The 23402-nt window shown below is 42.6% G+C and overlaps 2 protein-coding genes across 3 annotated transcripts in view; one reads left to right on the top strand and one right to left on the bottom strand.

Annotated features, from left to right (window-relative positions):
* Positions 1 to 2121: 2121 nt before the first annotated feature.
* On the top strand, positions 2122 to 8067 carry LOC306776276 (interferon regulatory factor 4-like; the record flags this gene model as incomplete). Its single annotated transcript, XM_079266917.1, has 8 exons — positions 2122 to 2319; positions 3045 to 3231; positions 3593 to 3669; positions 4395 to 4527; positions 4626 to 4727; positions 4858 to 5235; positions 6416 to 6528; positions 7903 to 8067. 8 exons carry the CDS (start codon positions 2122 to 2124, stop codon positions 8065 to 8067), a joined length of 1353 nt encoding a protein of 450 aa, XP_079123043.1.
* Positions 8068 to 12487: 4420 nt separating this feature from the next.
* Positions 12488 to 23402, bottom strand: part of exoc2 (exocyst complex component 2) — a 37827-nt gene continuing 26912 nt past the window's right edge. For both annotated transcript variants that reach the window (XM_079266915.1, XM_079266916.1), the window contains exons 12-28: positions 20783 to 20896; positions 20299 to 20423; positions 19675 to 19743; positions 19331 to 19488; positions 19056 to 19177; positions 18621 to 18682; positions 18408 to 18488; positions 17992 to 18051; positions 17500 to 17555; positions 17337 to 17406; positions 16276 to 16392; positions 15429 to 15570; positions 14063 to 14118; positions 13812 to 13934; positions 13520 to 13581; positions 13109 to 13168; positions 12488 to 13013 (exon numbers count right to left, since the gene is read on the bottom strand). In XM_079266915.1, coding sequence (XP_079123041.1) covers positions 12920 to 13013; positions 13109 to 13168; positions 13520 to 13581; positions 13812 to 13934; positions 14063 to 14118; positions 15429 to 15570; positions 16276 to 16392; positions 17337 to 17406; positions 17500 to 17555; positions 17992 to 18051; positions 18408 to 18488; positions 18621 to 18682; positions 19056 to 19177; positions 19331 to 19488; positions 19675 to 19743; positions 20299 to 20423; positions 20783 to 20896 — 1571 coding nt within the window. In that variant the 3' untranslated portion in view covers positions 12488 to 12919. The remainder of the gene's footprint in view (positions 13014 to 13108; positions 13169 to 13519; positions 13582 to 13811; positions 13935 to 14062; positions 14119 to 15428; positions 15571 to 16275; positions 16393 to 17336; positions 17407 to 17499; positions 17556 to 17991; positions 18052 to 18407; positions 18489 to 18620; positions 18683 to 19055; positions 19178 to 19330; positions 19489 to 19674; positions 19744 to 20298; positions 20424 to 20782; positions 20897 to 23402) is intronic.

Below are 23402 nucleotides of genomic sequence, written 5' to 3'. Positions count from 1 at the left end.
ATGCTGTGTCTTCTACTTGAAATATGAGTAGTCAAACACGTTCTGTGTGCAAGCTGAGTAATACTGTGTCTTCCAGTGAAACAGTATCAGAACGCAATATTTATGGATTTACTCATCACAGTTTTATTCCTGAATTAATGTTTTGTTTTTTTGTTTGTATTGTAAAAAAGCGTGTGGTCTAAATAAGACTCTCAAGGATTCACAGTCAAAGTTTAATTTTGATGGCAAGAGTTTGTGGAGTTAATGATTCACAACTACATTTCTGCTCCAGATTATAATAATTTACACATGTGAATTTGCATTTTATTGAATAAAATCATGAACATGAAGTTTGATTCATCAAGTGGATATTTCTTTATCTGGGGCCTTTGTAGAGCAGTGGGGGCTGACATCGGGGTGCGAGGTCCCACTGAAGACAGAAAAAACTAAAACATTTCTGCTACATCAAATGTTTATATGTTTATATTTGTTTTGTGAACGGCATACTTGCATGGCATAATTGCAGGCCACTGATAAAATATTATAATATATAAACAATACTCTGTTACAAGACAAGGTCCGAATGCATTTATGAATGTGGCAGCATGTTAAGTAGTTTAGTTAAGGTGGAAGTTTAACTATTTGATATACTGCAGTGCTCGGTGGTTCCATCTGAAAACAATCTTACATTCTAGGACAACACTGTTTTAATAAATCTGGTGCAGTAAAATGCTACATTTTTTCTTAATGTTGGGGTTATTGTTATCAAACATTTATTCTTTTGTGTCTGTTTTTGATTTACTTTAGTTCTCTATTCTGTCAGGTCAGGGCTGCATCTTTGCATGCTTTACAAATGAAGTGATTACAACAAAAACAACCTGTTCTTGAGTACACTTGAGTAAATGTAGAATACTTATAGTTAAATCCCAGTGGGGGGCCAAAAGCCAAGAGGCAGTGGTAAAAAAGTAACTAAATATTTTACTATACTGTACTTAAGTACAATTGTTGAGGTACTTTACATATTTCTTTTTTTATGGTAACCTACTTTATACTATTTTATGCTTCACTACTTTTCAGTGGCTACTCTGTATTCCATAATACATTCATCTGACAGATATAATTACTTTACAGATTTAGATGTTTATATTAAAACCATGCTGATTTCAATATAAACTACCCAACATGGTATGAAATAGTATATAGCTCGACCTTAAACAGACATATTAGCTACAATATTTCTTATAAGTTAATGTGTCACTTATGATTATCAAATAATGTATTAGCCTATCCTTTATTACAATACTGACAGTAGCCAATCCAGCAGAATGAATACTTTTACTTTTGAAACTTTGAGTTCAATTTGCTTTTTGTACGTTTGTAAGCTTTGGAAGGCTGGACATGAATATGTTTTAATTGTAAGTAAACAAGCGGTATCATTCATCACACATGTTCTATTTCATCTTCCAATGGCAACAAACAGATGTTTTGTTTTTTTGTTGCGCATCACTTCTGCTGCAGGACAACTCTATAGTTACTTTTCGTAAAGCTTTATCATTTCAAAGAATTGTTTTCGTCTCCGTCCCATGATTATTTTCCACGTGTGCGGGCGTGTGACACGTTTGACTGACGGCGGCAGGGTTTCCCCCGGTGTCTTACTGGAGATCGGCCGCTGTGTGCGCGCTGATAAGCTTCGCAGGAGACAGAGAGCGAGAGACAGAGACAGAGACAGAGAGAGAGAGAGAGAGAGAGAGAGAGAGAGAGAGAGAGAGAGAGAGAGAGAGAGAGAGAGAGAGAGAGAGAGAGAGAGAGAGAGAGAGAGAACAGGTGCGTCCTCCTCAGCATCCCCGGCTCTGTGTCTCCGCCCTCCCGCTGCTCGCTGTAGGCTGGAGGATTTAAGCGGGCCCGCCGTAGTGTTGAGAACTCTCTGACAACGATTCATTTACAAACTTGTCGGCTTTCGAGTTTCACAGGTAGGAGCAGCTCGACACGCTACAATAAGGGCCAAGTTAGTCTGCGTGGGAGATCAGGGTGGTCCGTGAGTTTTGGTCTATAGACTCATCTCCCTCTCTGCTAAACTCACACTACTGTTCAAAACATCGAGCCTGCACGGTGGAGTTGTCGCGTGCGTCTGTTTGGACGGAGATGAACGCAGAGGTGGATTACGGAGGCTCCGGGAGCAGCGGGAACGGAAAGCTGCGCAATTGGCTCATCGAGCAGGTGGACTGCGGCACATATGCCGGTCTGGTGTGGGAGAACGACGAGAAGAGCATCTTCAGGATACCGTGGAAACACGCCGGGAAGCAGGACTACAACCGCGATGAGGATGCCGCGCTTTTCAAGGTAAACACCCGCATCCTCCGCTGTCAGTTCAGACAGAATGGAAACAGGATTTTCAAAACAAAAGTAACGAGTGCGCAAACTGACTAAAAGCCATCACTTCAAAGGCTCTTAAAGTCTCCAAAGTGATGTCAGGGTAGGTTATGAATATCATATTCTAAATAGTATAATTATGCTGCTTTTCACAAAGTGGGGTATTATTTATTAGATACTAATTGGCTAACGCAATCGTAAGTATTTAAGATACCGGTTTTAAAGGTCTATGCTGTCATTTCATGTTTTTAATATCAAGCACTCTGCAATGTCTTTGCGTTTAAAATGTGCAATATAACTAGGGCTGCAACGCTTCTTTTCATTATCGAATGATCTATTAAATAGCCGAGTAAAATGTTCAAATATATGACTTCTTTTAAAAAGCTCGTTTTGTCTGAAAAGTAATTATAAACCAAAAGATAATCGGTTTACAGAAAAACAGGATATCTTCACATTTGGACACAGAAATCGTTGCTTATGTCCGTGGATGGATTACTCAATTGATCCACTAATTGTTTTAGCTCTTTCAAATCATTTAAAAAAAAAAGAATCATAAATAAACATCCCTTCTCTTGGGAGGATGTCTGGCTCTGAGATACATGCTGGAGTTTAGTTTAAAGAACTGTTTGTCTCATCCTCTCAGGCCAAACGTTTTGCAAGTTTTTAAAAAAGTGTTCCCGGTGATCTGTCTGCAGGCCTGGGCGCTGTTTAAAGGAAAGTTTCGGGAGGGGATCGACAAGCCGGACCCGCCGACCTGGAAGACTCGCCTCCGCTGCGCGCTCAACAAGAGCAACGACTTTGAGGAGCTCGTGGAGAGAAGCCAGCTGGACATCTCAGACCCGTACAAAGTGTACCGCATCATCCCCGAGGGCGCCAAGAAAAGTCAGTCCCACCTCAAACACCTCACATGTCAAACAATACAGCTTGGTTTTTGGCACAGTACCAGTTTGATGACAATGCATCGTCTTTAAGATAACCAAGCTGGGTGAAGCTTTTTTTGAAATGTAAGTTATAATGTAATCATGACGTTTAGTTTCTGTTGGTTTTATTCAACAAAGTTGGAAATTCTCTTGAGCGATTGATAAAGGTCACTGACTCCTCAGTGCAGTGATGCATCTTTGAAGAGTCAAGAAGCCAAACCACCAGTGAATGTCACGCTGCATGATGTCAGCAGATGTGGACTTTTTTTTCTGTGCAGAGTTCTGTATGTTCTCATATTTTATCTCTTGTGTCTCGCATTCAGGACCCAGACAGGAGGACAGTCCTCTGAGTCCGATGAGCTATCAGGTGCACTCCCCCTTTCCTGCCCTTCAGACCCAGGTGATTGTCATACACATGGAAATGAGTGGGCTTGAGAGAGAGAGAGAGAGAGAGCGAGAGAGAGAGAGAGAGAGAGAGAGAGAGAGAGAGAGAGGGGGGGGGGGGGGGGGGGGAGGGGGTGAGCAGGGTTGGATGTGCAACAGAAACAGTGGACGGGTATCCACATACCTTGCATGCATGAATGACCTCGGATGCACCATGATGCCACGTTTCAGGTTTGAGTTTCAATCCCAAAGTCGTACTGATGCTGACTGCATGAGCTGCTGGAAATGCTGAAATAACAAGATAATCATCACACAGAAAGAGGACAGTGTCTTATCATTTAAAAACCATGTCAATAACAGGTGTTTGTAATTAGTTTGACAGTATGTCCAAAATTTTGACGAGTCACCAAAAAAGAAAAACACATTTTATATTTATATATATATACATTTTAAATGTTCAAAGTTGTTGACCAGAACAGTAGTGGTACATACATTCCTTTATTTTATTTAACTTAATACACTTTTGTCTAAAAATACAGTCAAATTATTATATTGTGTGTTATATTATCATATAATATATATTTGCAAGAGTCTCGAGAATAACATGAATAAAACTAAAGCAATGAGTATAAGTATTGTTATCATAACTACAACTTAAATGTGGAAGCAGAAGCATGCACGTGACCACTACAATACAGTCAGGTTAAGTTCATTTTGCACGTTAATTGTTTTTGTCTGTAGATGCCACAGTACGTGCCCACACCAGAGTGCGGCTGGAGAGATTTCTGTCAGGAGCAGGCCTCCCTGCCCGAGCTGCCCTTCACTCACTGCCCCCCCCGCAGCCTGCCGTGGCAGGGCCAGTCCATGGAGAATGGTACGGTATACTAAATGCTCAGTTTATAAGCATTAGCATCCAAAGCAGTTCCTTTCTGTGCTTATGTTGAGCTCGTGTCTGTTCCTCCATGTGTGCAGGTTATCAACTCAGAGCCTCCATTTACTCGTATGGTCCTGCTGACAGTCAGCCCTCGCCTTTCACACTGGACGCCAGCATCAGATCAGCAGAGGCGCTCTCAGGTAAACACCGTCGGTTCACTTCTTTTCTCTCTAGGGGGGGATGGGATGGAGTACACCGAATACATTTACACAGACAACACACCACACTGCTAACATGACCCGTACCTGTGACCTCTTCTCCTCCGATCAGACTTCCGCCTGCATGTGTCTGTGTATTTCCGGGACACTCTGGTGAGGGAGGTGACCACCTCCAGTCCAGAGGGTTGCCACCTCACTCCCTGCTCCCCAGAGGAGAAGCACTACCTGCCTCCTGGAGGTCCCGAGGTGGTCCCCCTGCCCGTGGACAGTCTGTCTGCCCAAAGGAGGACAGAGGAGTGTCCCCCGAGTCCCCCGTCCACCCTGGAGAGGGGAGTGTTACTGTGGATGGGCGCAGACGGACTCTACGCGCGGCGGCTGTGTCAGGGCAGGGTGTACTGGCAGGGAGGCCTGTCCCAGTATGGAGACAAGCCCAACAAACTGGAGAGAGAGGTCACCTGTAAGCTCCTCCACACACAGGACTACCTGACAGGTGAGACAGAAGAAAAGGGCTGCAACTCATTTTTTATAATCATTAAATTGGGACATTTGTTTTTCATATTCGAGCTACAAGTCTGTGAAATGTCAAAAAGTCCACATCCAAAGATAGATACATTTTTAACAATATCAATCATCAAATATTCACATTTAAGAATCTGGAACCAGCTAAAGTTATGCACGTTGGTTTTAATGAATGATAAACAACTGATTATAGTATATTCGCATATATCTTATCGTATATATCTTATATCGATATATAATTTGTCGATTCGTTTTCTTCAATATGAGCACATGTTGTACAACCTTCCAGTACACGAGGCTTTATTCACCAAATGATTTTGGCTACACAAGCAAAATATGGAAATGTGATTTTGTATGAAAAAGAAACACCAATGTAAATGAAATCAACTGATTCAATTTTCAAGAAATTGTACAGATTGAGGAAGGAGATAATCCATTCTGGCTTTGTCGGTAAAAAGAATTGCAACTTGAGAAACAGGTCAAATGTTTTTTTATGATGCAACAGACTGAATCATTGTTCTTCTTGATGGTTGGACGAGTCTTTGAGGATTCTGGAAATACCTTCATAAAAAGGGAAAATGTTGTTTATCAACCTTTTTGAATCTTTCAAAGTTTATTTTCCATAAAATCAGATTCGTAGCTCTGTGATTTGTATGGAATGGTCATACAGCACATAAGAGGCACAAACTCAGAGCTAAAGTTAAACTCACAGTAAGCCAAACGTAAAGTTCGTCTGATCAGTCGTTGAGAAAAGCTACAGCTCATTTACGGTAAGTCACGTCTGGATAAAAGCCATGTAAGAACAAAACTTGAGACAAACAAATCCCCCCAAAAGTCAATGTCACCGTGTGTCAACCACAACAACTGAGGTAGACGAACCCCTTAAAGAAGTGTTTCACTGAAGCGGCAGTCACATGACTTCCTTATAGCCACATCAACCCCACCCACATGCTAAGCCAGCTGTGTAAAAGTCTGACAGCTAATTGTATTTGCATACATGGTGTGAGCAGGACTTTCCATTCGAATCACCCCAAAGGTCATACCACTTCAAGAGAAATTCTCCTGAATTCATTTGAATCGACCCTGTTCTTATGTACTTCAGATGTCAAAGCTCATAATGATGTGATCTCATCCATTTCCTTGACTTTCAGAGATCCAGAGTTATGGCCTCCACGGTCGGCCGCTGCCTCGTTTCCAGGTCCAGTTGAACTTTGGAGACGAGTGTCTGGACCTGCAGAGACAAAGACGGACCCTCACAGTCCAGGTGACTGCTCCACACATTAGTACTGTTTACCAAGCCCTGCCTCATATCTCCCCATAGCACCACCATGCTACACTCAGATCACTTGTGTATTTGTCTTTTTTTTCACTTTTAAATGTGGTTTGAAAAGTAAGATTTGGAAGTTAAAACCTAGGATTGAAAGTCTGTAAGAACCTCTTTTTAGTCATAATGTTTCAAAACTGTGAATTCAGTTTCTGAACGAGTCGAGCAGAGATTCAGCATTAGCCCGGTTCCAGACCCACCCAATCACAGCCCACGTTTGATTGCTATTTTCAGTGATTCAAAGTGAACATAAAGGAACAATTCAGTAATTATGAGGATAATTTGAACACACCGCTTTGAAAAAAATCTGCAATTTCAATTTTGGATGATGGGATTTCTGCCACTGTTTCAAGCTGGTAAGATCAGAAACACAGTAGAGCATCACTTTAGCATCACTTTGATGAGCATTTTTCATGAATTTGCTTAATTCTATTTAAAAAACAGTGTAATCCAAAATGATCATCATGCAGATTTAAGAGTTATTTCTGTAGGGGGCTGACTACAACCACACAGTGCTTGTTGTCATTTCTGTGGCAATTTCCTAGCAGTGTTTCTAATCCCGCCTACAAAGTTCGATTGGCTTCGTTGTTTTACCAGCCAACACACAACCAAATAATTTGACTGTCTGATGAAAAAATCTGAGACGTGGATTATTGGTTATTCAGGGGCCTGGACTATTTTTCAGGCTGTTATTGTTGCGCTACGTTAGAGCAAACAATATGTTTACCATCAACAGCTACCATTTCAGTTCTCCCCCTAGCAAAGCTCAAAACAGAACAGATTCAGGTTCAGGTACGAGTCGTTGTCTCGTTTCTGCCAGTTTGGATCTATTTTCCAATAATTGAATGACCGAAACCGACACGGACAGTACAGTCCACGTTTAATAGATGGCAAGTGTTAAAAACAAACAGACGCCACATGTGAAGATTATGAGACAGCAATGTTATTTTAAACGGCTATTTTTGAAAATATCCCCAAAACTAACTCAACTATTTGATTTGTTTTATCTTGAAAATCCTGCTGCCCCCTATTGGTTTGGAGCCTGTGGTCAGATCTTACATATTGCGTCTTTAAACACTTCTCTGACAGACTTTTTTACAGTTTCAAATTCTACTTTTCACTTCTCAAACAACAGTTTTAATTTTCAAAACGTACTTTTTATATATATATATATATATATATATATATATATATATATATATATATATTTGTATTCGTTTTGCAATTTTGATCGTGATCTGAGCTCATAGAAAACTCTGTACGGTGACAGTTTAAAGCGTTTAACTGACCCGTCTGTCCTTTCCTTGCTCTCAGGTGGAGCCGTTGTTTGCCAGGCAGCTCCTGTACTACGCGCAGCAGATGGGCGGCCACTACTTCCGCAGCTACGAGCACCCGGGAGTCACGGACCACATAAACACCTCCGAGGACTACCAGAGGACCATCACGCATCACCACAGCAGCAGCAGCCTGCAGGAGTGATCTCAGTACGTTCAAGTGACTGTTGAGAACTTCAAGACGCGGCAGTGACCTTTGACACAGGAGGCCATTTAACTGAGACAAGAGGACAAACGTGGACCGTGTTATACATGAAGATTATGGACACTTAGTGACAGCAACTGTTTGCCCTGTAGGGTTCTGTGTGTGTGTTTTTGTGTGTGTGTGTTTTTGTGTGTATGTGTTTGGAACAAAAGTTGCCGTGTTAATTCTTTCTCTCCTGACTATATTTTTGCGGCACCATTTTTATGGCTCCATACTTACTATGCAAAGAAAAAACTGACAGCTGAGGTGATTGTACAGAAGAAAACTGTGTGTTGTGAATTGTAATGCCTTAAGGTGATCGACATTTTGGGAAATACGCTTATTCACTTTTTTTTGCTGAGTTAGATGAGAAGATTGATACCCCTCCGTCTGTATAGTAAACAGGAAGCTGGAGCCAGCAGGCGGTTAGCTTAGCTTAGCACAAAGACTGGACACAGGGGGAAACTGCTAGCCTGGCTCTGAGTAAAAGTAACAAAATCTGCCCATACAGGCACGTCTACAGCTCACAATTTAACAAGTTGTATTTTGTTTGTTTAAGGTGTACAAAAACTGGTGTGGAAACATAAAATTTGCCATTTGATGGGGATCATGAGACAGATTATTTCATTTTTACACTTGTTTAATCTGTAACATGTTACATAAAAGCTTTGAAGGTGATGGGAAGCATTGATTTTTGCCAGGCTAGCTGTTTCCCCCATTTGCAGTCTTTATGCTAAACTGAGCTAATTATTTTCTGGCAGTTGCTTTATATCTGCAGTACAGATGTTTGAGTGGTATCGATTTTTCTAAATATGTTTTTGTTGTTGCTGGGAGACACTATCACCACCATTTAAGTTATGAATGCATTCTTGTGCCCAGCTATGTTTGTGTGAGAAACTCAGGGAGCTGGTTCTAGATAAGCTTTTTCAACTCAATTTTGTATGAATTACATGATATATTTTAAAAATTGAAGTGTCATATATCAAATCTGAGAAGGAGTTGGAGTGTTTGAGCTTTTTCGCCTTGAAGGAGCACATTTCTGTTGTAAAAAAAAAAACAATAAATGGCTGAATAAGTGCAAAGAGGACCTGTGTTCATAACTGCGTGAGCTCCTCGGGTAACGTCAGTACTATGTGTGCTGTCTCTGAACAGGAAGTGTGGTTCAGATGCAGGATGAGGCTGGTTAATCAAACACTTCGTTATCACAAACAAATGTGACGACCTCAGGAGGGGAGGAGAGAGAAGAGGAAGAGGTTGGCCACGCTTTCCGCGCTGCGCTCGAGAGAAAGCCTTCCTGACTTCAGTTCACAGATTAGAGTCGCTTTCCACTTCCATGGAAAAGAATCACAAAAACCCACAAACACGTGTCACTGCCACGAAATTATTTACAGGAAGACCCTTGGACGTCACCCGTTACACTTGAACTGAATACACGTTTTTTGGGGGGGAATTCTGCTTGCTTTGGTTGTTTCTTCAGTTTGAAGTAATGTACAGGAAGTCAGATATTAGCTGTCATAATTATTCTTTTACAATAATTTTACCATGAATCTCCAAATGAAATTATGTCTGAAATATTGTACCAATATATTAGCCATTTGCTGAATGTCACGATGCTGATAAGATCTTTTTAATAATTAATGCATGAGAGAACATTTGCATTTCTTTAGCACTCTATACACATTTAATAAATGGTTTATAACAAACTATTATGAAAAAGATTGACGTTAACAATAACTCCTGCTATGGGCAACCAAGTGGAGGCAGATAACAAATGAAAAAATAGTGAAATACAGCCGTAAGAATATTAAAAGGTCTTGATAGGAGAAGCTATAACTATTATAACACGTGATATATCTGTTTATGACTACATTATAGTGTGATATAAGCATTGTTAAATGTTTCTATAGTGCTTATAAAGCTGCAATGTGTAAGATCCGACCAGAATTACATCATTTGAAAATGTAGCGAATATGATCAACAGAATGTGAAGAGGTGACAGTGTTGACGTTGTGTCAAAGACGTCTGTGTATTAAGTTGTAGAGATATCTACCGAGTTGAGCATGCTAACCAGCCAGCTCGTCCTGTCTTGTTTTGCTCTCAGGGTTTCAGTTTGGTTGAATCTTGTGTGATCTTGCAGTTGGCTACTTTTTAGATTTTTACAACTGTACATTTAGATTGTGTGGACCCAGGAGAAGAGGGGAAATGCTGCCCCCCATCATTTGGAGCATGTGACCAGTCTGCACACCTGAAGTATTTAACGACAACCCCTTTAAATGACACACATTTCCAGTGTGAGTTCTGTTTGTTTCTTGTGGACCTTGTTCACTTGCCGTGTTTTTAGGTCAAATTGTATGAATACAGTCAGGGTGAGCTCAACCTATATATTTCCTCTGTGGTGCCAAATTTCTCCGTTCCTTTCAAATACCCACTCACTCACGGCGAATAAAAGTCAGATCAAAGTATAAACGTGTTTTGCAGGTCTCGTCATTCTCCTGAATGGAACAGAGTACTGGTGAATACAAAATGAAATAAATAAAAAAACTCCCCCTTCTCACCTCTGTTACTGTAAACAGAGAGCGGATAAGGGTTTAGGCTTTGAACTTACTTTGTGAATGAATCCGTGGGAGGGCACAGAGCTAAGTTTAGAACTCAAAGAACCAAAACAACTCCTGTCTGCCCTGCATGGCTTTCCCCTCAACAGAGATGGGAAACCAAGACACAGAAAAGGTCTGCGGGGCATGATGACTTTGACAATAACAGAAAGTTGTGGCCAAAAGATGACTCAAATGCACAGGTGGCACTCGTACATAAAAAAAGTAACGATTGAATGGGTCAACTCCTACTACAACACACCTTGTCCTACGATAACCTCATGTCTTTGTCAAACTCTCTCATGTGAGTTGTGGGCGTGTTGCTGTGTGTCTCCTCTGCCTGAGTGACGAGACCTATACCGCAACCGTACTGCTCGCTACACCCACGACCATAATCACACTGTCTGCCGTCACCATCTCCCTCTGGGATCCAACTACAGCCTGCTCCGTTCCGTTTGCTGCCCTGAATAACGGCCTTTGCCATCCCCCCACCCTGCACACGCCCTGTGCTCACTCTCCTCCCAGAGAGCGAGACGTTGACATGCCAGACAGCATGAGTGAACTGGTGAGCCGGGGCGCCACAGATGAATGGCTTAAACCCGCTGGTTTGAACAGTGGCGCACACACACCAACTGTCTGCAAGTATAGCACCAATATGCAAAATGGTTCACTTGAGTGCGACATATGGATCTGTGTGTGTGTGAAGACGAGATGAGTGAACATTTTGCAGATGCTTCACAGAGTTGGCAATGTCATCTACGCCTCTGTTTGTACAAAGATGTACATACAGGGAGTATTAATGCTGTACATGGAGTAACATGCAGGTCAATATGCACCTTTTGCTGAACTGCACTGGAACAATAATCATTTTGTAATACCATAAATCATTTGTGGTGCACCATCTTCAGTGATATAGTATAAAAAAAAAAAAAAAAAAAAAAAGGAAAAAAAAAAAAAAAGAGTAGAATTTGTAATGACAACCAAAAGACAACAGAATGTACAGGAACAATGAGAGACTGAAGAAAGAGGTCACCGAGTATGTTGATCTCCACCAAGGAGTTAGTTAGCAGGATATGGATGATTAACTACTGACAGGATGTTAGGAAACTTTGGTGTTTGGCTCAAAGAACAAGTGATTTGCTTTTGGAGTGGGTAGAGCCGCCATGTGGCCTTCTTTAAAGAGCTTTATATTTCAACTCATTCATCTTGCAAAAGCAAAACATGCCTTTACAAAGGATGTTGCTCTCCCAAAATCATAGCGGCCATCAGCCAATCCTCACGATTGTCTACTAAAACATACACACATGATACATTTTAGGGCCGCCGCCTCTTAGTCAATTAGTCAAATCATCGGTTGCTTTGGTTTTAGTCGACTACCATTTCTTTAGTTGTAGTTGTTTCTTGTAGGTAGGAACACACATCAAAAACAAGATTCTTTGTGGAGAAATTTAGTTTTACAGATCTATATATTAAATCAACAAATCATTTAGATTTACAAAAATCGATTCTTTAACTACGAATTTCTTTGCTCTGGGACAATACAGTATATTATGCCTGTCACACATCCGTAGCTAGAGGGCTACTGTATACAAAGTCGAAGAAACTCCAACCGTTTCTGTACAGTGCAGTCTCAGGCAGTCCTGCTCAAATACGAACTGTGAAACTGAAAAGTGCTCAGAACAGTGGAAAGACTCGACACTTACAGTTCTATGAAAACGAAGCTGATGTGTGAGACAGTCAGAAGCACCTGAACAAAGACGTTAGTCAGTTTTCCTACTTTATTTGGCAGTAGAGATGGCACAGTACAAAGCATCAACACCAAATTTTATCTTTGATTGGGACAAATATTTCAGTCTGGGACAGTGGAGTCAAGTTACAGCCTACAGCCCACTTCTGACCCAGAACTTTCTGGAAACAGCAGTTAGCCACTTGCAACACTGCCTGTCAGCCACACGAGTGGCCGTGTGTGTGATTAGCATAACCAACATGGCTGGGACTGTCCTACATAGTAACAATGAAATCAACCCATTTTGTGTCTTTGAGATTAGATTAACAGAGTTGATGTCCAATCTCGGGATTGCAGAAGTCGAAAGTAACACTGAAAAAAAAAACCCGACAACAAGCGAAGTGATAAGTGAAAAGCATGGAGAAAGTTAATTAGCTGATTGCACATAGATAAGAAACAAAGAGCGCAGTATAGTTGTAGATAGACTGGGTTGAGTTTATCTCTTAACAGGCTGGATGCAGCAGGGCTGGAAGCAGGCGAGCTGGAGCTGCATGCTGCTTTTAAACTTGTTCAACAACTCTTCCAACAACCTGGCAGAGAAAAAAAAAAACATAAATTGTGTGAAATTAATGTTTAAAGCATGAAGGAAATACCGAAAGAATTTAGTAACCAGACTGAAACTCACTTCTTATCGGCTCCACTATGGAGCTGTGGAAGGGCCTCCAAAGCCAGTTTGAAGCTGGCACTACAAAAGAAACTCTCGGTTAAAACTTTATTTAAAAAAACAAAAACAAACACATTTATTCAAACTGGAAAACAGAAGATACAGTTCAGAAGAAGTCGAAGCATGCACATTGACACGCACACATGAACACATACATGTATGCGCACAGATGCACACCACAGTGCGTGCACACAGCAGAACCAGATTACTTTCACTTCCTTTCCAGAACCCACCAAGTAACATAAATAGGGATTGTAGAGAGGGATGTGCGACTGCTAAGATTTATGTTTGTGACATTCGCAACCATAAATCACTGGGCACATATGGGAGTTCCCGTCTGCGCCACTGTGTGAATGCGTGTGCTGCACTTACCTGCTTTCAGAGTTTAGGTACGGGGCTATGGCGTCTGTCAGAGCACAGAGTTCAAGACGAGCCTGAGGACGATGCAGGGGAGGGGTGGAGGGGGGCGGGTTATAGGCAACAGAGCAGATGAAATCAAATGAACATCTTCAACCGTCAGCAGTTGGCAGCTTAAACTGCATTATGGCATTATCAGAAACGACAGGTAAATCCCCCAACGAGTGTGAGGGTCGACTTATGAGTCAGGGTCCTACTATGAGTGATTAACTGCTCTGTAACTGTGTGCGTGCGTGTCAGTGACTACCTGCAGCGCTCCATTTTTGCTGAAGGACGACACACATTGCATAAGACGGCACATCTCCTCCGCAACTGACTCAACAATCGTAGACAACACCCGAGGTACCAGGTCCTTAGACACCGTGAAGACCTGATGAAGATAAAGATGGCGTTGACAAAAAAAAAAAACACACACACACCGGATAAATGCAGAGAGTTTGATAAAGAGACGAGAAGAGATCCGGGTGTGTGAGAAAATAAGTGTGCAGGTGTTTGTACCTCAGCATGAACTGTGATAATGTTGACGAGCGCTTCCTTCAGGTAGTTTCTTACACCTGAGAGGAAAAAAAAAAATGAATGGATCATATGGCTAAAGAAAAGGCATCAAAGGAAGTATCATTTTTGGCATTGATACCAAAACTCGGGAGTTGTGTTGGCACCAGCAGAGAACATTTGCATAAGGGACATTTTTATAGCCGTGTCAAAATCACTGGATGAAGTAGAAGCTCATAGCCTTTGATTATTCGTGGGAAAGATTCGATCCAGGGATCAAGTAGTTCACACTGAAGGTAACTAATGCAACGGTTTTATACTGTAGGTCTTAAGAGGTATGTCGTCATGTTTTATTGTTTTAACTGGTAAGCAATCTAGTACAATCTAGTGGTATTTTCGTGATGAATGATATATTGGAAACCACCGTCATTTGCGCTAGAAATGTTACTCAGCGAGAGGACTTTATTATTCATTGGCCTTTATCATCGAGGTCTCTAAAAAGAATATTAACAAGCTGCACACAAAAGATCAAAATCATGCAAATATACATGAAGCTGGAGGTGTATGATTTGTCACTTGACACTGTTGCGAGGAGAAATATAGACAGGAGAGACCATAGATAATGTAAAACCTGAAGGAACCAGAGACAACAGGAGACTGAAAGTACTGAAAGTGGATTTTGAATGCCTTGCAGCACCCACACACCATCATGAGTCCCACACGAAAAAAGTGCAACAAGTGAAAGTATCATATCCTAGAACTGTGGTTTAGTGTCCAAAATGTTCCTCTTTCACATGCAGCCCAAACACAGCAACAGGAACAAACCAGAGCAAGGCCCCACTTTCGCTCAACGCTGCCTTTTAAAACCATGTAATGAGCTGCTGCCCATCTGACAATGCACCCAGAGCTCGAACAAGCACTCTGACAACGTTGCCTCGCATCCTGTGTTAAGGTAAACCACATATACGCATTTAAGTTTCACCTGGGTTTGGTGCATCTGGCGTACAAAAAGTCAAACTAAACCCATGTGCATACAACATCGCTGCACACCCACAGCTAAACACAAAGGCCACCAGACTTTTAGGGGGACCGATAGAAGGATCTCAGTGGTGCTTACAGTAAGCCATCAAAGAGCCGTACTTTACGCATGACACATTGAGAACCACAACGGCACATATCAGACCAGAGATGCCGAGTTCTCATCCAACAGGACTGTTAGGAAGCTTTTCTGATACTACCGGGGTCAGTTAGTGGTTGGTTGTGGGTGATTCCCCCCCCCCCGGGCTCTCAGACATACATTGCGACACACAAAGGGAGCATCCAGACGGAGGACTTTTCGCTGAGCTCCCGGTGAGGCCGTGCAGTACGGTACCTGTGGGTGTCTGGCAGTCTCTCCAGTCAAAGTATCCGGCGCAGATGCCGGGCTCCAGAGAGCCCGAGATCGGGTCGGCTCGTCTCTCGATGTAGGCCTCAAAGAGTTTTCGATCCAGCTCTCGTACGGCGTCCACACTCACCTGGGAACGTAAAGGACACGTAATGTTGCAACAACACAATGGAGAAACACATTCAGGACACAATATGTTTTTTATTGTCACTTCTAAATCTTAAAATCGATCAATAAATACGTATAATCCATCTCACTGGGTAGCTTTGTTGTTTTTCTTTAGTAGTGGTCCTCAAATGTGTGAAACAAATGTGCGTTTGTTTTGATTTCTTTAATTAACATTATTTATTTGGACCAAATTTTGTCATGTACATGATGAATAGATAAATGATAATATTGAGTTATCGCCCAGCCTTGTGAGTTTGTTATTTTCCCAAGTTCTGTCATTTACTAATATTTGAAGATTGAAATCTAGACAAACTGCCACTTCTATCTTGCTCTCTAAATACTAACGAGACGGGAAAATGAAAAGTGTGAATCGATCTTTCAAAGAAAAATGATGTTCACCGGTTTCTAGTGGAAAGCTAACCGGCTACTTCTTTGCTTTGTGAATCAGCCATTAGTCATTGTGAGCGTGTGAAGAGAAAGGAGTGAACATGTGGAACTGAGCTTCCAAGACAATGACCTTTACTTTTTTTTTTAAAGTAAAGAGTCATATCTTCAGCATCTCTCTCATCATCTTCGTTTTTAATGAAAACACAGCAGACTTCTAATCAGCAATATGAGTCAGAGCAGAGTACTCGTACAGCATATATAACTTGAGTGTTAAACTGACCCGCGTGATCTTCTCGGTGCCTGTGAGGCCGTGTTTCTCAAAGTGATTGGCCAGGTTCAGGAAGGTGCGTCTCTCCAGGTATTGGCAGTTACTGAGGATGATCAATAGACGCTGCTCCTATACACACAAAAATACTTGTTTGTACCTTTATACTTGTGAGGACTTTCGAAGACGTAATGCATTCCCTAGCCTCTGACCTTAATCATCACAACTACATGCCTAACCCCAAACTTTGACCTAGGAGTGACATCGACCCTGAGACAAAGTACTAACCCTCAAACAGCCCTTTGAAGTATTAAGGACCGAACAAAGTGTCCGAATTGTCCTAAAATGTCCTCCATTTCCATGTACAAACTTCTTCCCCACTCCTTACTCTCTAAAAATGTCCTCACTTTTCTATGTGTCCATAGCAGACTGAAATGTCATGGCGGAATGGTTGGCGTACATTTTGACAAGCACAAATGATGTTGTCATTGGCAGCACTATATTTTTATATATTTTTGAGACTGCTGAACTGAAAATATGAGACTTCAGTGGGTGGATATAACCTGATATTGATCTAGTAATGGCAGCCAGGTACTGTTCTCGTGCGTTTTCTAGTTTGCCAACCCGCCAAACAACTAGATTTCATATCAAGAGTGTCGCCAGCCTTAACATTGGTCAGCTGCACTCAATCGAGTCTCGCTGCCTAACCCCGGCTACGCATAGATCTCGGCTGGGGAAACCCCCGTCCGCACCTTGCTCCATTTCCCTTTACAAGAAGCACTCTACGCCATGCTCTTCCTCCTCCTCGTCCTCCTCCTCCTCCCCTGCGCTTAACCCCCTTCGCTAACATCTCAAACAAGTTACAGGAAATGAGGACGTATCTGCTTCTTGTCCACAACCAGGAAACAGCCTGATAACATTTGGTGGTTTGAATGAGTGAGACATGCGTTTGGACTGTTGTGTAAAGGAGAGAGCCAACGCTTTGGTGACGCTGCCAGATGTGGGCTTTCAGGTGTATTAACCCCAAACAGCTTGAAAGGAAATAATAAAAAAAACAAAAAAAACATCACGCTTACAGATGTTGGACTGAAGCCCTCGTGAACTCGAGTAAACCGATCTGGAGAGGACAGGTCCACTGAAACGTTGCTGCGCACACACACACACACACACATGAAGAAAGTGTTGTCAGAGTTAAGCACACTATAATCACAGATATGGAAAAGTCATCCAGATACTTACTGAGATGTATCAACGTCACTTTTAGTGCTCAGCTGCTCCAAGCAGCTTATGAAAACCTGCGTTGAACACAGTAGTCAGGCACGGTGTGAAACACGTATGCCATACTCATATCTTACTCTCCTCACGATGAACTTGCTCAGCTCACGACTGAACTAGATCTTAGGTACACGAAGACAAGTAGGGCGCTTCAGTGGATAGTGTATACATTGCAATAGTAGCCAATTCACTGCAAAACATGACACGTCTTGGAAGTTCACTGCATGTCACACTGTGTGCAAGTAAAATCTCAGTTATAATCTGTGTCAGACTGAATGATGAAGTGCTTCTCTTGCGAGTTCTTCTACTTGCTTGTTTGCACGTAGTCTATCTTGAGAGATCTCGTTTTTCAGAATTGATTGAGTTAAATACTGCTTTCCGGGCTTTTTGTGTGTCGGTCAGACATCCACGATAGAACCACATCTGTCATTTTGGCTGCAGGCTGACAGACCTTACCTTCATGATGTTCACACTGAGCTCGGTGGCCTGGTCCTGGACCTGGTCTAACAGCAGCACCTGAAGAAAAGTCAGTGAAACACATCAGAGAAGTCCTACTATCCTATTCAAGACGCTGTGTTACTCTGGGTTTTGTGTGAGCAATCACTAAACACTCTCGGGGTTCATTGGCGGTGAACATGTTCTTAACCACAGATGCAACAGTTGGGACTGCAGAGAATGAGATTTGATTTGATTACACGCCATGTTATGCATGTTAGATGTGTGATAAAAACAAACGTTTCTGACTGGCCAAACAGATCGCATCGGCAGCCAATAAGTTAACTGAGGAGGCTAAAGCTGTGGTTGTGATTATCATACGACTACTTCTGCTACTTAAGTGTATTTGCGTTGATGATTGCAGCTGATTATCTTACATTGATTTCTCCAGGTTTGATCTCCAGGGGCTCTTTGATTGACTGCAGCATCAGGACCATGCACTGTTCAAACTGTGAAGGCTGCAAAAAAAAACACGCCGAAGAGAGTACAACAGATATTGGTGCGTATCTTTGAGTGTGTACCTGACATGTGACTGACACTTGTTGGAGTATGTCTATCATGTCTCACTATGATATGACCTACTGCCTTACCAGGCTGGTGATGCCCTCATTATCCACGACCCAGTCCTCCTTCTCAGCGAGGCTCTTGACATCTGAGTGTACAAAAAGCACACATATGAATCGAAAGGGCAACTGGTGTGATCTCACAGACAAAGAAAACAGAAAAAAAAACATATGTGGTGTGATCACTTTCACACAGGGTCATTACAAATGAAAATATAAACAGAATTAAGGGGTTTCTGAAGGAAAACCACAACATGATATAAAATCAAACTCTTTCTGACGAGACCACAGTGCGGCGGAAAGTTAAGAGAAAACAAGTCACTCTTCTCAAAATGACCATGCCCAACCACAAGTGAAACCAAGCATGTCTCATAACACTTTCTACATTACTACCCTGGAAGCCGTTCTAGGTAAAAAGTGACAGTTGAGGACACTGACCGATACACGCAGTCCTCCCCTCACCTTCTGTAGTGTGCAGCAGAGTCACCATGAGGCAGTGGACTCTCAGCTCCAGCAGCAGATCCTGGATCACCTGCTGCAAGTCATTTGGGATCTCCAGAGCAGACAGAGCCTCGTGACAAGCCCTGGACGAGAGACGAGAGAGGCAACAGAGTAAGAAGAGAGAGAGAGAGGGAGAGAGACTGAGGTCATTAAATGGTATGGCAGGCATGGAGTTTTAAATACCTACATACAAGCATGTCAGAACTGCATGTGATCAATGAGACAGAGATCCAAACCTGACGATGTGTATAATTTGTGTAAGCCAGGCTCCAGTGAGCTCCGTCTTGTTCTCCCAGCCTCCGTAAAAGCTCAGCTCCCCCTGTGGGAGGGTGGTGGGGAGAAGAGCCCCCCGAACGAGCTTCACCAGCCGATTGATCATCTCCTCGATCATTTTCTACAACACACACACACACACACACACACACACACACACACACACACACACACACACACACACACACACACACACACACACACACACACACACACACACACACACACACACACACACACAAGGTCAGGTGGCATATATTTTAAAAACAACTGCGGAGAGTAAGAATCTCAAAATAACGAAGCATACTTTAAAATCATTCTGTCTCTGTCTGGCATTTTTCTTGGATTTTTCCACCTGCCCAGATTTCTCTCCAGTCTGCAGAAAAAACAAAAAAAACAAGACACACTGATGTTTAATGTCATCTGCAAATTGAAACAAGTCATCCATTTGACAATAACTTTTTAACGACAACAGGTACCAGAAGCAAAGCTTGGAAATTGCACTTATATGAGATTAATCTGAATTACTAGGCCTCCAGGATGAAGATCAATGACTTGACCACCAGGCCATATGGTAACAGAATATTGCAATAAAACTTTTGACTTTTTAACATGAAAAATGTTGGATCTTTGTTCAACATATGATATGTAATGTTCTGCCGCTCGGGGCTTCTCAATCAAAACAATCGCTAAAGACGGAGTTTGTGGACATTGGGAAGCAGCGTGGGATCATGGGAGTTGTTGTTTTCAACACCACTGCAGTCATTGCATTCAGCCTCTCCTGATTGGGTGAGAAGGATATCAAACTATCTGAATGGCTAGTTACCACAAACAGGACGAAATCTTTTTGTGATTAGGGTGAACCCAGCCGTTGTGCGTTACAGACGGTGTCTTCCTTTCGTGTCACTGTAAAAGCTTCTCAGGTATTTACCTCACTGAAAAGACTGCCATTAACATAAGAGATCCAAAGCTTCCAGAAGTTGGGCAACTGACCGATGACCACATCTGACAGCTTCTCCACAAACTGCACCTGCTGCGGGGTTTCAAAGCGCCAGGCTGGAAGAAAGAACCACACACACACCGCTTTACACAAACCCACTACAATATCGATCCATGCCATACTAGGAGTTGATGGGAAACTTAAAGAATGAACTAGCGAACCACCCTAACTTGAAAGTGTAATTCAAAGAATCTAATCTTCTTTAACTTCCAGGCACACCAGGCTCCTGTTGTTGCACTTTTACTGTACTGTCTGACGTGCGGAGTCACACTAATGTGATTCCCCTAAGCACTGCACAGGGCAAAAAGTGTTACACACACACAAACAAACAAAGGCACACTCTCACAGAGTGAGCCAGACAGGGAGGCCCCTCCTAAATCACCGAGCGTGGGTGAGTTATGACTGTGGTACGCACTGCTGGGTCGTGGTGTTCGGAGGCTGCCCCCTCTCTTCAGAGACGCGGTATGGCTAAGCCTGCCGAGGGCCGACGGACGGGTATCCCCCTCCTGGTCCAGAGCTCCGACACCCACTGACAGACAAAACGAAAGGAGGAGGGGGGGGGGGGGGAGGAGATGAGAAATTAACTCTGAGGGAAAAGAAACACATACTTCAGATATCAAATAATCAAATAAGCCATTTCCATAATTCCACATTCCTCAATAAGCTCAGCAGGCTTTCACGCCAAACAATCCTCCCTCGCCCCTCTCGGCCTTTCTTTATTTGTGTTCTGATCCATCTCTGCCGTGGCCCGCAGCTGGGAGAATGTACCCTTGTTTCCAGGGTGGGGAAACAGAGCGGTGGGCTTTGTGAGCACCGGGGTGAAGTGGGTTTCCAACGGCCCCACTGGGCTCAGTTTACGTCTCATCCTCAAGAGCAGAGCTCCACTAGATGGCAACAGGGAGCTTTGCAGCAGCGACAAATGAGAAAGTATTTCTGCAACCACACACACTCATATCTCGGCTAGTGAGATGAATTTAGTTCAGGGAACCTACGAGATAACTGTAGGACAACAGAAGACGGGGCGAAAGTTGACAATCAGGAATAAAAGAGAAACACTGCAGTGGTGAGAGGGGATAAAACCTACTACAATGAAAATGAAAGACAAGTTCGTGCAACGCTGCAATACGCCTACGTGTAGTTTGTCTAAACGAACGGAGACAGATGGCCACATTTCCAAAACATGTGCCTGACACACACAGAGAAAAGTCTACTGGTGAGTCACGGACTGAATGCAGTGTTGAAGCGAGTACTGAGAAATCCCCAACAAAAAGGAGCAAATGCGGTCGAGCCGGCAGTGCACACAACCCAGCCATCCAATCTAGAAAATGTAAGGAAATTCTCGATTGAGTCAGATTATCTGTAAACACACACACGGCTTTCTCACATCTCACACACACACACACACACACACCACATTGACACACAGCCCATATGGAGTGCACAGTCCGTCTCTGTGATGTTTTCCTCTCTTTTTACGGGGATGAGAGCCACTGTTGATCCAGGTGTCGGCTGAATCCCCGGCGTCCTCAGAATGCACAAGTGTGTGTGTGTGTGTGTGTGTGTGTGTGTGTGTGAGAGAGAGAGAGAGACAGTTTAGGTGTAAGCAGGGCTGCTGTAAGTGCTCAAACTATTCATTATGCGGTTTCTTGCTAAAAGTCTGAAGGTTAAAATTTACGATTCGCTGTCTGTGTGTGTTGAAGACGCTGAAACAATGTGGCTCTGCTCACTTCCTCATCAGGTCTGATGAGTTCCTGTTCCCCAAGGGGTCACGGACCCTGACCACACACACACACACACACACACACACACACACACACACACACACACACACACACACACACACACACACACACACACACACACACACACACACACACACACACACACCTACACACACACACACACACACACACACACACACACACACACACACACACACACACACACACACACACACACACACACACACACACACACACACACACACACACACACACACACACACACACACACACACTTTCTCTCCAACAGTCCACACACACCTTACTGACTCCTGTTAAAATGTAAGTTATTTCCCACGCCACAGATTACATAAGACTCATTCTCTTTACTTATTTTCGCCTCAGGAGTCAAAAGATTTTTTACCCACATTCTTTGCACTAAATGATCCAAAAGGTGTTCAGCTTCCCGCTGTAAACCACTGACCACCATGATGTATAGTAAACAAAATTCTTTTGAGGCGCTGACAGCTGGGAAGATGCGTCTGGTGACTAAAAGTAAAGACAAAATTGGGCATGAAGTGAAAGTGGGCTCCAGAATCCCTCCCATACAGTAAAAAAGCAGCAAATGGTAAAACTACCAGCATTACGTTTAGATTTTACTTTGTTTTACTTGTTTTTATCGACGTTTTAACTGATTTTTCTGATTAAACAGACAAAAGAATAAAAAAATAAACTGATAAATTCCTGGATTTCTTTGGGGATAAAATAAAACATTAAAAAACAACCCTCAATAATACACCACCCTGCACTGATACACATGCAAACACTTGGTAAACATGCTAGTTGAAGTGTAATAATTAACATATTTCCCCTAAAGTGGTACTGACTGAGTCTAAAATCACAACCGCATGTTTCCCAGTCAAATGTAGAATCCCCCTAATTGTTCACTGACAAACCCATTTTCCTACGAACAAAATGTCCTGCTAATTGTATTGATATTGGCAGAAGAAGCGCTGTTCAGGAAATAAGAACACTGCAGTGTATAACTGAATGGGGCAGAGTCAGATTGCAGCACCGGGGCATGATGGGAATGTTTAGACATACGGAAGCAACTTGCTCTGCTATGCTTCCTCACAAGAAAACTGGAACTTCAGGCTTTTGTTCCAACAGAGATGGATGGCTCTATTTCACATCTATGGCAATTTATAGTGTAATTGATGGATATGACATCAGTTACTGCAGACTTGGCTGATCCATCACAAAAGGCTAATCCCTGCCACGTGTGATGCTGACAATAGCATAAAAGAGAGCGAG

Source organism: Melanostigma gelatinosum (genome assembly GCF_949748355.1).
Source record: "Melanostigma gelatinosum genome assembly, chromosome: 4".
Classification (NCBI taxonomy): domain Eukaryota; kingdom Metazoa; phylum Chordata; class Actinopteri; order Perciformes; family Zoarcidae; genus Melanostigma; species Melanostigma gelatinosum.
The sequence above is the reverse complement of the archived record's forward strand: the minus strand, read 5'-3'. Positions and strand labels throughout refer to the sequence as shown.